Raw genomic sequence first — 15,706 nt, forward strand, 5'->3', positions numbered from 1 at the left:
ACACATGCCATTAGTGTGCGGTGTAACAAAGCGCCTGTACACACATGCCATTAGTGTGCGGTGTAACAAAGCGCCTGTACACACATGCCATTAGTGTGCGGTGTAACAAAGCGCCTGTACACACATGCCATTAGTGTGCGGTGTAACAAAGCGCCTGTACACACATGCCATTAGTGTGCGGTGTAACAAAGCGCCTGTACACACATGCCATTAGTGTGCGGTGTAACAAAGCGCCTGTACACACATGCCATTAGTGTGCGGTGTAACAAAGCGCCTGTACACACATGCAATTAATGTGCGGTGTAACAAAGCGCCTGTACACACATGCCATTAGTGTGCGGCGTAACAAAGCGCCTGTACACACATGCCATTAGTGTGCGGCGTAACAAAGCGCCTGTACACACATGCCATTAGTGTGCGGCGTAACAAAGCGCCTGTACACACATGCCATTAATGTGCGGCGTAACAAAGCGCCTGTACACACATGCCATTAGTGTGCGGCGTAACAAAGCGCCTGTACACACATGCCATTAGTGTGCGGCGTAACAAAGCGCCTGTACACACATGCCATTAGTGTGCGGTGTAACAAAGCGCCTGTACACACATGCCATTAGTGTGCGGTGTAACAAAGCGCCTGTACACACATGCCATTAGTGTGCGGTGTAACAAAGCGCCTGTACACACATGCCATTAGTGTGCGGTGTAACAAAGCGCCTGTACACACATGCCATTAGTGTGCGGTGTAACAAAGCGCCTGTACACACATGCCATTAGTGTGCGGTGTAACAAAGCGCCTGTACACACATGCCATTAGTGTGCGGTGTAACAAAGCGCCTGTACACACATGCCATTAGTGTGCGGTGTAACAAAGCGCCTGTACACACATGCCATTAGTGTGCGGTGTAACAAAGCGCCTGTACACACATGCCATTAGTGTGCGGTGTAACAAAGCGCCTGTACACACATGCCATTAGTGTGCGGTGTAACAAAGCGCCTGTACACACATGCCATTAGTGTGCGGTGTAACAAAGCGCCTGTACACACATGCCATTAGTGTGCGGTGTAACAAAGCGCCTGTACACACATGCCATTAGTGTGCGGTGTAACATCCTCATGACAGGTTCCTGAAAATGAAGACAAAGCTGTGATGGATCATGGATGTATAACAGTGGCAGCTGTCACCCATACACTATAACGGTATCCTTTATGGGATACATTGTCAGGAGCCTTTAGAAGACACCAGGACGTTTCTGTGGAGAGGCCGCTTGTGATGAGGATATGTTTGATGAATGTATTGTAATGAATGCACTTTTGCTGAGCAGATGAACCCTCAGCCGCCATCTGCATGAGAACCCTATGGACAGGTGTAGCTGCACACCGAGAGCTTACCATTGAGCACAACTGTAATGTGAACAGGACTCTATGAAGGTGGCTGAGGCTTATATATGGCCTTGGTTGGTGAGGTAACTTTGGGCGGGGGGCAGAGTACCGCTTCAGCCCCCTGTCAACAGCTGGTCTCTGACGGTCTGCAGTCTGCTGACAGAATACAGACTGTAACTAGCACCTTGTATGAGGTGAGACCATGGCAGGGGCTGCACAGACTGCTGCCATGATGGACGCACCGGGCACTGCATATAGAGCCGAGGTGAGAAGCCCTGTCAGGTCCTCCGCAGTATCCTGACAGCGCTGCGGTCCATACAGGTGACCGCCGGGACACTGAGACTTCTCGGTCCTCCCCCGGGGCGGTGCTGCCAGCAGGACGGGGCGCGGCTCAGGGCGGGAGGCACAACCGGCAGCGCCTCCCTCACCCCGGATCCCGGACACGGCGGCTGCCGGAACCTTCTGAGCCCCAAGCCCCAGACCCTGGCAGACGTCTGTCATATGCACCATGTCTGTCTCCAAGCCGGGCTCCCCGTTGCTGCCTGCCCATGTGTCGCCTTTCCCTGTCCTGCCAGGCTCTCCTTTCGCTGTCCCGAGTGGGCTGAGGACCCTGACAGCCGCTGCGCCAGCCGGAGGAGCCAAGCTGACCCACCCGGGCAAAGCCATCTTAGCAGGTTAGTAATGTGTGGGCAGTGCCAGGGTCTCCCGTCCGCGGGCACTCCACTAATGGCTCCTGGGTGGGTGGCAGCGGATCCTGTGCTGGCATCACTAGCACGTGTAGGACACAAGTTGCCAGGTTGCCCAGCGCTGGATGGCACCTGCTGGCACTGATGGATGAGCTGGCGTGGCTGCTGGCACTGATGGATGAGCTGGCGTGGCTGCTGGCACTGATGGATGAGCTGGCGTGGCTGCTGGCACTGATGGATATGCTGGCGTGGCTGCTGGCACTGATGGATGTGCTGGCGTGGCAGATGGCAATGATGAATGATCTGATGTGGCTGCTGGCACTGATGGATGAGCTGGGGTGGCTGCTGGCACTGATGGATGAGCCGGCGTGGCTGCTGGCACTGATGGATGAGCTGGTGTGGCTGCTGGCACTGATGGATGAGCCGGCGTGGCTGCTGGCACTGATGGATGAGCCGGCGTGGCTGCTGGCACTGATGGATGAGCTGGGGTGGCCGCTGGCACTGATGGATGAGCTGGGGTGGCCGCTGGCACTGATGGATGAGCTGGTGTGGCTGCTGGCACTGATGGATGAGCTGGTGTGGCTGCTGGCACTGATGGATAATAATAATAAATAATAATAATAATAATAAATTTTATTTTTATAGCGCCGACATATTCCGCAGCACTTTACATTTCAGAGGGGATTTGTACAGACAATAGACATTACAGCATAACAATAATCACATACAGTAGATTATAACAAATACCAAGAGGAATGAGGGCCCTGCTCGCAAGCTTACAGTCTATGAGGAAAGAGGGAGACACGAAAGGTGGGTGGTAACAGTTGCCCTGATTGTATGGACCAGCCATAATGTTAAGTGTGTAACAGTACAGACACAGAGGGCTAATGGATGCATAAAGCATGTGGGAACATGATGCTGGGAACCTGGTTATGGTAAAACTTTTGGCTCTGCCACACAGGGATAGGTTAGGTTAATGTGTTGAGGCGATAGGCCAGTCTGAATAAATGCGTTTTCAGGACACGCTTAAAATTGTGGGGATTGGGGACTAATCGTATTGACCTGGGAAGTGCATTCCAAAGAATTGGCGCGGCACGTGTAAAGTCTTGGAGACGGGAGTGGGAGGTTCTGACTATTGAGGATACTAACCTCAGGTCATCAGCAGAACGGAGGGCGCGGGTAGGGTGGTATACTGAAACAAGGGAGGAGATGTAGGGTGGTGCTGAGCCATGGAGGGCTTTGTTGGTGAGGGTAATAAGTTTATACTGAATTCTGGAGTGGATGGGTAGCCAGTGTAATGACTGGCACAAGGTAGAGGCATCGGTGTAACGATTGGTGAGGAATATGATCCTGGCTGCAGCATTCAAGACAGATTGGAGAGGGGAGAGTTTTGTAAGAGGGAGACCGATTAGAAGAGAGTTACAATAGTCGAGACGAGAATGAATAAGAGAAACAGTAAGAGTTTTTGCAGAGTCAAAAGTAAGAAAAGGTCGAATTCTAGAAATGTTTTTGAGGTGCAGATGACAAGAGCGAGCCAGTGATCGAATGTGGGGGGCAAAGGAAAGCTCGGAATCAAGTATGACCCCAGGACAGCGGGCCTGTTGCTGGGGAGTAATAGTGGAACCACAGACGGAAATGGCAGTCGGGTGTAGGTACATTAGTAGCGGGAGGAAACACAAGGAGTTCAGTCTTTGACAGGTTCAGTTTCAGATATAGTGAGGACATGATATTAGACACAGCGTTTAGACAATCGCCAGTGTTTTCTAGAAAGGCTGGCATGATGTCAGGAGAAGAAGCGTATAATTGGGTGTCATCAGCATAGAGATGGTAATGGAAACCAAATCTACTGATTGTTTGACCAATAGGGGCAGTGTACAAGGAGAAGAGGAGGGGGCCTAGAACCGATCCTTGAGGAACCCCAACAGTAAGGGGAAGGTGAGAGGAGGAGGAACCGGCAAAAGAAACAGTAAAGGAGCGGTCGGAGACATAGGAGGAGAACCAGGAGAGAACGGTGTCCTTGAGGCCAATGGAATGGAGCATAGTGAGGAGGAGCTGATGATCCACAGTGTCGAATGCTGCAGTGGATGGATGGATGAGCTGGGGTGGCTGCTGGCACTGATGGATGAGCTGGGGTAGCTGCAGGCACTGATGGATGAGCTGGGGTGGCCGCTGGCACTGATGGATGAGCTGGTGTAGCTGCTGGCACTGATGGATGAGCTGGGGTGGCCGCTGGCACTGATGGATGAGCTGGGGTGACCGCTGGCACTGATGGATGAGCTGGGGTGGCCGCTGGCACTGATGGATGAGCTGGGGTGGCCGCTGGCACTGATGGATGAGCTGGGGTGGCTGCTGGCACTGATGGATGAGCTGGGGTGGCTGCTGGCACTGATGGATGAGCTGGGGTGGCTGCTGGCTGTCATGCGCTGTCACCTCCCGGACACTGGCCGCTTATTACAGGAGCAGCACAATGAATGAGCTTTCTGAAATCTCAGGCACATGCTGTTTTTTCTTTCTTCTTTGCGAAATGTAGCCATTATTGTATTTTTGTCTCAAACCTGCAGCCTGCCAACGTTAAGCGTTTTTGCTGCGTTTTTCACCCATTCAAATGAATGCATGAGAAGGGCGAGTAAAAACACATGAAAAAAACCTTGTATATTGTGCGCAGAGTTTTTCCTGCCTAGAGATGCAGAACATTCCACTGGTGTGCACATACCCTTAGACTGGCCCAGGGGTCAATATGGTCATCAACAACGCAGTCAAATCTCTCTCAACGGTTATAGGGTTAATACTTAGATTTTCTTGTAGATTTGTGTAGCCCCCCTAAAGATGAGGCCATTGCATGGGAGCGAAGGGTCACAGGGGTTGTCTTAAAGTCCTATTACCTACAGACAAAACATTTACTTACAGACCAGGCAAGTTTTGGTGTCTAATGATTACGGCCCACCACAAACATTAGATTGTCTGTCGAGACCACTGAAATTGATGGGATTTGCCAAGAAGAATCTCTCATCTATGATCTCCTCCAGATTCATATTGAAATTGTTATTTTTCTTCTTTTTCTGCTACAATTGAGATGACAGTAGAAAACAATCAAGAATGGGGGTCCGCTAATGTTTGGGTCGGGTGAACGGTGAACTTTATTGGTCTTAAATAAGTTGTGTCACAATAAATGTAAAAGTTGTGACCTCTACTACAAAATCAAGGTCAAATCAGGAGCATGTTAACGGTTGTGATAAGGACATCTGTGACAATGACGTTTGATTATGGAAGGTCATCATTTGTTCTACCAGGAGACAGAGTAAATGGATATTGTATGGCTCCATATAAAAATGGAAGGCGATAAGAGATTGACTGCTTTTAACTGAGAAGACTGGAGCGGGATGTTCTTGCCGAATCATTAATCTAAGCAAAGTACCTGTCTCTGTGCCCAAATACAAGGCAGAAGTTCTGCTCGGAATGATAATCTATGTTGTGATCCGCCGACAAGCAGTCAGAAATGATGACTTGGCCATGACGGTGCGGGCACGTTCCCCAGGCGTCGCGTTCCCCATATTCATGGTTGCAGTATGGTTTCTACATGATCCGAAAGATGACATGTCAGAATGATGCAACATTCTACTTATACCAAACCCAACCCATGGGAGGGTCATGTCTGAAGTTTGATTGTAGGTACGTGGATAAATTTAATGCAGGAAAGTAGAAAATGAAATGATCAACAATCCCCCAGAGGAACTCTCTGTAACAGAAAAATCTCTTCATACGATCAGCCAGGGTCACGGGTCTTGGGTCCGTTCATATGATCAAACATCTCGGTTTCCTTCTGGAATACATGTACCAGCACCTGAGAATATGAGCAGTGTATATCCATCATGGTCCAGGGTTGCTATCAATCTTCGGTAATACCATCAGCCACCATAGAAACGAATTGTGATGCAGCAGATGTTTTCCAAGGTTTTCTGCACTCGGCCAGGAGCCAGTATATAAAAACAGATTGCCTGTCGTTCTGTACACATCATATATGAGACGCATGAAGGCCTAGACAAAGTATGGGCAGTCCGATTACAGATTATACAGTAGCATGTAAAAGTTTGGGCACCCCTGGTCAAAATTACTGTTATTGCCAACAGTTGGGAAAGTTAATGAAAGGATTTCTAAAAGGCCTAAAGTTAAAGATGACACATTTCCTTTGTATTTTATGCAAAAAATTATAAATATTTTCATCTTTTACATTTTAAAAATTACAAAAAGGAAAATGGGCCAATAGAAATGTGTGGGCACCCTGCATGGTTTGTACCTAGTAGCACTCTCATTTGAAAGTATCACAGCTTGTAAACACTTTCTGCAGCCAGCCGAGAGTCTATCAATTCTTGTTTGAGAGATTTCATCCTTGGGAAAAGTCTTCCAGTTCTGTGAGATTCCTGGGTCGTCTTGCATGCACTGCTATTTTGAAGTCTAGCCACTGATTTTAAATGATGCTCAGATCAGGGGACTGTGAGGGCCATTGTAAAACCTTCAGCTTTTCAGGTAATCTATTGTGGATTTTGACGTGTGTTAAGGATCATTATTAGTGATGAGCGAAAGTGCTCAGATAAGGTGTTATCCAAGCATGCTCGTATGCTAACCGAGTGTCTTCGGCGAGTTTAAAAAATATGTTTGCGTCCCCATGGTTTCATGTCTCATGGCTGTAAGACAACAGCAACACATGCAAGGATTGCCTTAGAAGCTGCCAGATCTTCAGCCTTGGGGACTTGAACATATTTTTCGAGCACACCGAAGACACTTGGTTAGAACACAAGCATTCTCGGATAACACCTTATCCCAGCACGTTCGCTCATCACTAATCATTATCCATTTATAGAAGCCATCCTCTTTTCAACTTCAGTTTTTTTTTACAGATGGTGTTATGTTTGCATGAAGAATTTGTTGAAATTTAATTGAATCCATTCTTCCCTCTGCCCATGAAATGTTCCCCCTGCCATTGGCTGCAACACAACCCCAAGGCATGATTGATCGATCCCCATGCTTAATGGTTGGCAAGATGATCTTTTCCTGATATTCTGCTCCCTTTTTTTTCTCCACACATACCTTTTGATCATTGTGGCCAGAGTTCCATTTTTACCTCATCGGTCCTCAAGACTTGTTTCCAAAATGCATCAGACTTTTTTTGGATGTTCTCTTGCATACTTCTGAAGCTGAATTTTATGTTGAGGACGCAGGAGAGGTTTTCTTCTGATGATTCTTCCATGAAGGCCATATTTGTGCAGGTGTCTCTGAACAGTAGAACAACAATGTACCTCAAATCCGGAGTCTAGTAAATCTTTGTGAAGGTCTTTTGCAGTGAAGCGAGAGTTCTGATTTGCCTCTCCAGCAATCCTACGAGCAGGCAGCTCTCACTAAAATTTTGCTTGATCTTCCAGACCTTATCTTGACCTGCACTGTTCCTGTTAACTGCCATTTCTTAATTATATTTTGAACTGAGAAAAGGGCAACTTGAAAACGCAATGTTATCTTCTTATAGCCGTCTTCTGCTTTGTGGGCCTCCATCATTTTCAGAGTGCTAGGTAGCTGCTTAGAAGAATCCATGGCTGCTGTTTTTTTTTTTTTTTTTTGTTGATTTTTTTTTGCACAGTGTTCGGAGTCTGGGTTTTTATAAAACTGGGAAATTTGTATCACCTGGCCTTTCATAACTATGATGATGAACAAGCCATAACCGTAACAGGCTAATTAAGGTCTGAATCCTTGGTTAAAGTTATCTGGGCACACAAATCTCCAAGGGTGCCTAAACTTTGGCATTGGCCCATTTCCTGTTTTGTAATTTTTAAAATGTAAAAGAAGACGTTTTAAAGATCATTTCATCTTCAAATTGGTAAATGACAGTAATTTTGACCAGGGGTGCCCAAACTTTTACATGCTACTGTATACCAGTACCAGAGATTATGAACGATGCATAACCATCGTTGTCCAGGGTTGTTATTAAAATTCAATAATACATGTCACCAGGTCAATTTTGTAATATTGATACCTAGATTCATATCGGTGCCATATAGTGTAAGGCTGTACAAGTTTATGCATTCTTCTAGTATCACACGCACAGGGGCAGATTGTGCCTTTCGCCGGTGCGGCTTTACTGTACCGATTGGATCCTTTTTTGTAGGGCAAGCGATGGTGTTTTTATTTTAATCTTCGGTAATACCATCGGCCACAATGGAAGCTAATTGTGATGTGTTTGTCAGTCCTCATAGACATAAGTGTCAGCAGATCCTACCTAAAAAAACAACAAATCATGAGGATCCACTAACAAGTAGCACCGGTCTTTGTGCTGCTAATGTGCTGACCAGTCGCTGGCAGCATTTCTACCACATGCCTTGTACTTTCACCTTTGCTCTCCTGAGTAGTGAAGAAAGGCAGCAAAACAAGTGCTAGCAAAGTGTGCCAAAGGGGATTGCGCTTATCTCTGGTCAAGGACTATTGTTCAAGGGCCCATAAATGCACTGAGCTGTCAGAAGGCTGTAGTGGATGGCCGAAGTGCCACCTTCATAGAGTGAGCTACATGTACTGAGGGCTGAGAGGGCTGCACCAGATTAGATCTGAGCCAATTCTGAATATAAGATTGCTGCTTACAGAGGCAGAGACTAGACAAACAGGGTCTTGTTATAGTATGGCATTCCTAAATGTGGTATTTTATCTTAGTAGGTTGTTTTCTCCTCTGTTTCATTCTTATGCAAGACATAAGTTACAATATACAGGTTTTACTGAGCTCCTCATCATGTAAGATCGGGTATCAATGATCTCTATGGCTGTGTGCCCACGTTGCGTTTTTTAAGCATTTCCGCCGCGTTTTTCCCGCTGCGGAAACGCTTAAAAAATGCTAACAAAACGCATCCCATGAAATCCTATGGGATTCCGCAGTTGCTGTGCCCATGCTGCAGATTTTTCCGCTGCGGAATCGCATCGCGGAAAAATCCGCAGCATGTCCATTAATTTTGCGGAATCACAGCGATTCCGCCGTCATAGGATTACATTGAAACGCTCACTTTACGCATGTGGCTATGCCCACCATGCGTAAAGTGAGCGCTTCATATGCGGATGGTATCCAGGGTCTGGAGGAGCAGAGACTCTCCTCTCATGCCCTGGGTACCATATTCCTGTGAAAAATAGAATTAAAATAAAAAATAGAGATATACTTACCCTCTGTCGGCCCCCGGAGTCCTCCCGGCCCTCAGCGGAGCTGCCAGCAACTTCCGTTTCCAGGGATGCATTGTGCGAATGACCGCTGATGACGGAGCGGTCTCGCGTGATGCTACGTCATCAGAGGTCATTGTCACAAGGCATCCCTGGGAACGGAAGTTGCTGGCAGCTCCGCTGAGGGCCGGGAGGACTCCAGGGGCCAACAGAGGGTAAGTATATCTCTATTTTTTATTATTATTTTTAGCATTCTATCTTTTACTATTGATGCTGCATAGGCAACATCAATAGTAAAAAGTTGATCACACTTGTCAAGCACTATGCTTGTGTGTGACCAACCTGTCAATCACTTTTCCAAGAGATGCTTCAAATCGCTTGGAAAAGCGCTAGCATTCTGTAAGCTAAAACCGCTTGCAAAACGCTTGTGTTTTGGTAGAAAACGCATGAGAATTCCGCATGCGTTTTACCCGCGGTGGGGAGTTGCGGAAATTCCGCAGCATTTCTGCAATGTGGGCACATAGCCTGTGTGTCTAATATTCATCACCATATGGTGTCTCTATGCTACACTGTATTACAAGACTGACTCAATGCTTCAGTGTAAGGCCGGGTGTCCACGATACGGAAGTAGCAGCGCTTGGGACGCAGCACATGTTCTCAGCGTCCAAAGCGCTGCCGTCTATTGAACGCAGGTGAATCCGCATGTGATCACTGAACCATGAGGATTCACTGCGTCCAATATACAGTTAGGTCCATATTTATTTGGATGGAGACAACATTTTTCTAATCTTGGTTCTAGACATTACCACAATGAATTTTGAACAAAACAATTCAGATGCAGTTGAAGTTCAGACTTTCAGCTTTCATTTGAGGGTATCCACATTAAAATTGTAGGAAGGGCTTAGGAGTTTCAGCTCCTTAACATGTGCCACCCTGTTTTTAAAGGGACCAAAAGTAATTGGACAATTGACTCCAAGGCTATTTCATGGACAGGTGTGGGCAATCCCTTCGTTATGTCATTCTCAATTAAGCAGATAAAAGGCCTGGAGTTGATTTGAGGTGTGGTGCTTGTATTTGGAAGGTTTTGCTGTGAAGAGAACATACGATCAAAGAAGCTCTCCATGCAGGCGAAACAAGCCATCCTTAAGCTGCAAAAATAGAAAAAACCCATCCGAGAAATTGCAACAACATTAGGAGTGGCAAAATCTACAGTTTGGTACATCCTGAGAAAGAAAGCAAGCGCTGGTGAACTCATCAATGCAAAAAGACCTGGGCGCCCATGGAAGACAACAGTGGTGGATGATCGCAGAATAGTCTCCATGGTGAAGAGAAACCCCTTCACAACAGCCAACCAAGTGAACAACACTCTCCAGGAGGTAGGCGTATCAATATCCAAATCTACCATAAAGAGAAGACTGCATGAAAGTAAATACAGAGGGTTCACTGCACGGTGCAAGCCACTCATAAGCATCAAGAATAAAAAGGCTAAACTGGACTAAAAAACATCTAAAAAAGCCAGCACAGTTCTGGAAGAACATTCTTTGGACAGATGAAACCAAGATCAACCTCTACCAGAATGACGGAAAGAGAAAAGTATGGCGAAGGCGTGGTACAGCTCATGATCCAAAGCATACCACATCATCTGTAAAACACGGCGGAGGCAGTGTGATGGCTTGGGCATGCATGGCTGCCAGTGGCACTGGGTCACTAGTGTTTATTGATGATGTGACACAGGACAGAAGCAGCCAAATGAATTCTGAGGTATTCAGAGCCATACTGTGTGCTCAGATCCAGCCAAATGCAGCCAAACTGATTGGTCGTTGTTTCATACTACAGATGGACAATGACCCAAAACATAAAGCCAAAGCAACCCAGGAGTTTATTAAAGCAAAGAAGTGGAATATTCTTGAATGGCCAAGTCAGTCACCTGATCTCAACCCAATTGAGCATGCATTTCACTTGTTAAAGACTAAACTTCAGACAGAAAGGCCCTACAAACAAACAGCAACTGAAAACCACCGCAGTGAAGGCCTGGCAGAGCATCAAAAAGGAGGAAACAGCATCTGGTGATGTCGATGAGTTCAAGACTTCAGGCAGTCATTGCCAACAAAGGGTTTTCAACCAAGTACTAGAAATTAACATTTTATTTACAATTATTTAATCTGTCCAATTACTTTTGGTTCCTTTAAAAACAGGGTGGCACATGTTAAGAAGCTGCAACTCCTAAACCCTTCATCCAATTTTAATGTGGATACCCTCAAATGAAAGCTGAAAGTCTGAACTTCAACTGCATCTGAATTGTTTTGTTTAAAATTCATTGTGGTAATGTCTAGAACCAAAATTAGAAAAATGTTGTCTCTGTCCAACTATATATGGACCTAACTGTATTCTATGGGTGAAATTGACATGTTGCGGTCTGGAAAGAGGCGCTACATGTCAGTCTCAGTGGGTGAGCCCCCGGTGTCTGTGGACGCATAGTGGGCATGGGATTTCTAGAAATCACTCCCACTATGCTGTTACATCTGGACGCTGCGGGTTTGACACTGCATAAATATGCAGCATCCAGCCAGCAGCAATTCCTGATCCCCAAGAAGGAAATCTAATGAAACATTGCATAATTTTTTATTTCGGGTTGAAAAACACCTATCTTCATGTTTGTATGAAATTTGAGGCATGTAGAAGTACAGCACGGCTCCATACACAAGTGTGTGCCATATCAGGCTTTTTACACTTTCGTTTGGAGTTCATAAATGGCCACGTGTATCAGGCCTCGCTGTGTATAAGGCCTCGCTGTGTATCAGGCCTCGCTGTGTATCAGGCCTCGCTGTGTATCAGGCCTCGCTGTGTATCAGGCCTCGCTGTGTATCAGGCCTCGCTGTGTATCAGGCCTCGCTGTGTATCAGGCCTCGCTGTGTATCAGGCCTCGCTGTGTATAAGGCCTCGCTGTGTATAAGGCCTCGCTGTGTATAAGGCCTCGCTGTGTATAAGGCCTCGCTGTGTATAAGGCCTCGCTGCAATGGTTGCAATGGACTTTAGTCATTTTACGATTCTGGACACTAAAGGGGGTTTTACACTAAGCGATATCGCTAGCAATATCGCTAAAACGTCACTGGTTTTGTGACGTTATAGCGATATTGCTAGCGATATCGCTATGTGTGATACTTACCAGCGACCGGCTCCCCCGCTGTCCATCGCTGATCGCGCGAGAATGCCCGGCTCCATTTCTCGTCGGACGCTTCCTGCTGAGACTTCCTGCTGTGACGACGAGCGACGCTGGACGCGGGCGGGAGGACGTCTGGATCGCTGTGTGTGAAAGGTGAGTATCGTGCGCTGCGTCGCTGCTGAATCGCTGTGAGGTCTTTCTGTGTGAAAGCTCACTAGCGATCATTTAGCGATGCACCAGCGATCCTGACCGGGTCATATCGCTGGTCGGATCGCTGGTGCATCGCTAAATGTAAAAGGGCCTTTAGTCCACTCTCCTAGGGCGCACTTAGATGGGCCAATCTCTTCCTGTTAATCAATAATTAACCAATTGTTTTATAATGGATTTGAAGATGTAACGATAAATGAATTCGCTCACAATGGATAAATAAAATAGACTAAAGAAAAACCGCATGTACTTTCTGTCTGGATTTGGATTCATTATATGGGATACCAGCAGCGCAGATTATGCACAAACCCTTCTTATCTGTGCTTTGCCTAATCTTAACTTTGATGCAACCCCAGTCCCCAGATCTCGATGCCAGAAGACCAGGAACTCCAGATCATATTATCTATGAATGTGATCTAATGCCCTTCTACTCAGGATTCCTTATAGGGACTCGGTCAGCATAGAACGACTGTTCAAACCAAGAGCGCAGGTTGCACTTTACCACCTACTTGGTTTCCCCTCTTCTGAGATGGAAGGAAAACAAATAGGGCGGAAAGTGCACCTAAATGTTTGGCCATGCCATGGGGCTCCTGTACTTGGCTTGAACAGTCATTCTGTGCTGTCAGACTCTCAGTTGCAATGAGTCACAATTGAATAGTAAAACCATTAAACGAACAAAATGGAACCTTTCCCGTGCACCATTTGACGAAATACTAGTCAATCGGCGTCTGTTCACACAGGCCAATGACTAGTGATAGGAACAGGATGATTGTTAATTGGGTGATGTGCTGCCAATGAGTTTTATGCCAGCATAAACGATCCAGTCACCAGACAAACAAATGTTTTGTACATTTTTCAGGTGATCATCGCTATGTTACATGGGCTAATAATTGAGAACGAACGCCGATTGTCGGCTCGTCTGAGTGCAACATTACATTGGGTTCACATCATGTCCTGATCTTGTGCCTGATTGGCCAGAAAACATTATTGAGATGTTCTCCTGATAGAGCCATTGCCTGCAATGAGGAATGGTATCAGCAAGTCCCTTCTCTGAAGATACTGTTTTCTTCTGAATAGAGCAAGCAGAGAGGTTAGATGGCTTTCGGCACATTACTAATGTCCGTCTGCCTGTTCCATTCGGATAATACACACTGCATTGGGGATTTAACTATCATGTCTTGCCTTATCTGAATTGCGATTGTACCTTCAATAGGTCCCTAGACACTCTATTAAATGGACCTCACTGTAGTTATGTACAATATGCTTTACCTCTCTACAATGTTATATCTGTCTCCATATAAAAATAAAGACAAATTACAGAAGAGGTGTGACTTCTACCCTACTGATGTGGAGGGCTTCTACTAACCTCATACAGTATATCAAAGGCCATAAATAACCAGACAAGTAACATGCTATGTCACCACCAGTAGCTTTCTTCTGCCACGTAGCATCATCTGCATTCCTCTCGGGTTCTTGCAGAACTAGGTGACAGGTAAAGAGCCCATTTACTGCCTTCTTCTGTCACAGCGTGTATTCCACAGTACAGCCTGTGGCTGCCAGCACTCGGTGCTCTCATTAAGGCATTGATTAGTGCTTGATTCCCTCTCGTGCTGCTACTGTTCTGCACAACGACTCTGACATAATTGGGGGCACTGCTGTGCATAGAGATTTTCATGCTCTGTTCAGTGTTGAGTGATTGCTTTTACAATTATTAGAACTTTTTTTTACTATTATCCATTATTCTATTTTTGTATTGGGGGTAAGATTGGTAGAGAAATTCCATGTTTTCGACAGATGACTCTATAATGTCTCTTATCTGAATGAAGCTATTCTAGAAATTCTATATTGTCTCTTTGGCCACAGCCAAATCATGTTTTGGCCAATGGTGTAGCTATGTTGAGTGCCGGGATTACTGTTTCACCTAGGTCCTAGATCTTGGGGAGACCCAAAAGGTGCCTTTGGTCTATATGAGTAGACAAATAATAATGGAGCCCCTAAGTTTTTGCTGATCACATCATGACTAGAGATGGACGAACCCAAACAGTAAAGTTCAGAGTCCATACTGAACACCTACTGTCCTGGCACGGACCCAAACACGGACTTCACCAATAAGTTCGTGTTAGGCTGTGTGCCCACGTTGCCTTTTTTAAGCGTTTCCGCAGCGCTTTTAGACAAGCATTTCTGCTGCGGAAACGCTTAAAAAAAAAAAAAAAGCATCCAATGTAATCATAATGGAATCCGCACATGTTGTTCCAATGGTGCGTTTTTTTCCGGTGCGGAAACGCTTAGAGAAAACGCAGCATGTTCACTAATTTCACTAGTTTCCGCATACATTCAATTGTATTGCAAAAACACATATGAAAACGCATGCAAAAACGCTTAACAAAAGCATCAAAAACGCTTACAAAAGCGCTTCATAAAACGCATGCGTTTTCCCGGGAAGAGGGTGTGCGTTTCCGCTCAGGAATATTCTGCATGAAAAACGCTACGTGGGCACATAGCCTTACTGTTCAGGTTTGGCACCCTGAACACTGGGTGTTTCTCGCGCTGCGGCTCCCACACTGCCAGATGATAGCGTGAGCCTGCAGCTGTGATCAGAGGTAAAAACTGTCAAAAATGGGTGGTAACTTGCTCAGTTTTTTTAAAATTTTTTTAACTTATTTATTTAATAATTTTAAAAAACGAAATGGGGACCCCTCTAGTATCGATAACCAGACTTGCAAAAACTGACAGCTGAGGGTTGCAGCCCATCAGTTTTGCCTGGCTGGTTATCAAAAATACAGGGGAACCCATACTTTTTTTAATTTATTTATTTAAAACGCAGGCTGATGAATATTCCCATCATCCGACGCCTGCGGTCAGTATCATTAGCGACAGCAGGCGTAGGCTGATGGCAGTAGTAATCCCATCAATCACAGACGTCAGCTGGAGGTAAACTTTTTACCTCTGATCACAGCTGCGGGCTCACACTGTTAATCTGACAGTGTGGGAGCCGCGTCTTTCTGACCTGCGGTATTAATTCTACCGCCGATCACAGGCAGTGTTTGACAGCGTGGCCAACACTGGATGTTCGGGCCCCCTATTCATG

At 46.0% G+C, this 15,706-nt stretch overlaps 1 protein-coding gene across 1 annotated transcript in view; it reads left to right on the forward strand.

The window, feature by feature from the left end:
* The first annotated feature begins 1,680 nt into the window (after nucleotides 1-1,680).
* SLC25A1 (solute carrier family 25 member 1) overlaps nucleotides 1,681-15,706 on the forward strand; it is a 59,249-nt gene continuing 45,223 nt past the window's right edge. The window contains exon 1 of the mRNA XM_073559144.1: nucleotides 1,681-2,054. Coding sequence (XP_073415245.1) covers nucleotides 1,889-2,054 — 166 coding nt within the window. The 5' untranslated portion in view covers nucleotides 1,681-1,888. The remainder of the gene's footprint in view (nucleotides 2,055-15,706) is intronic.

This window comes from Dendrobates tinctorius, unplaced genomic scaffold, assembly GCF_039654945.1.
Source record: "Dendrobates tinctorius isolate UK_male_01 unplaced genomic scaffold, ASM3965494v1 ptg000265l, whole genome shotgun sequence".
In the NCBI taxonomy this organism is placed as follows: Eukaryota; Metazoa; Chordata; class Amphibia; order Anura; family Dendrobatidae; genus Dendrobates; species Dendrobates tinctorius.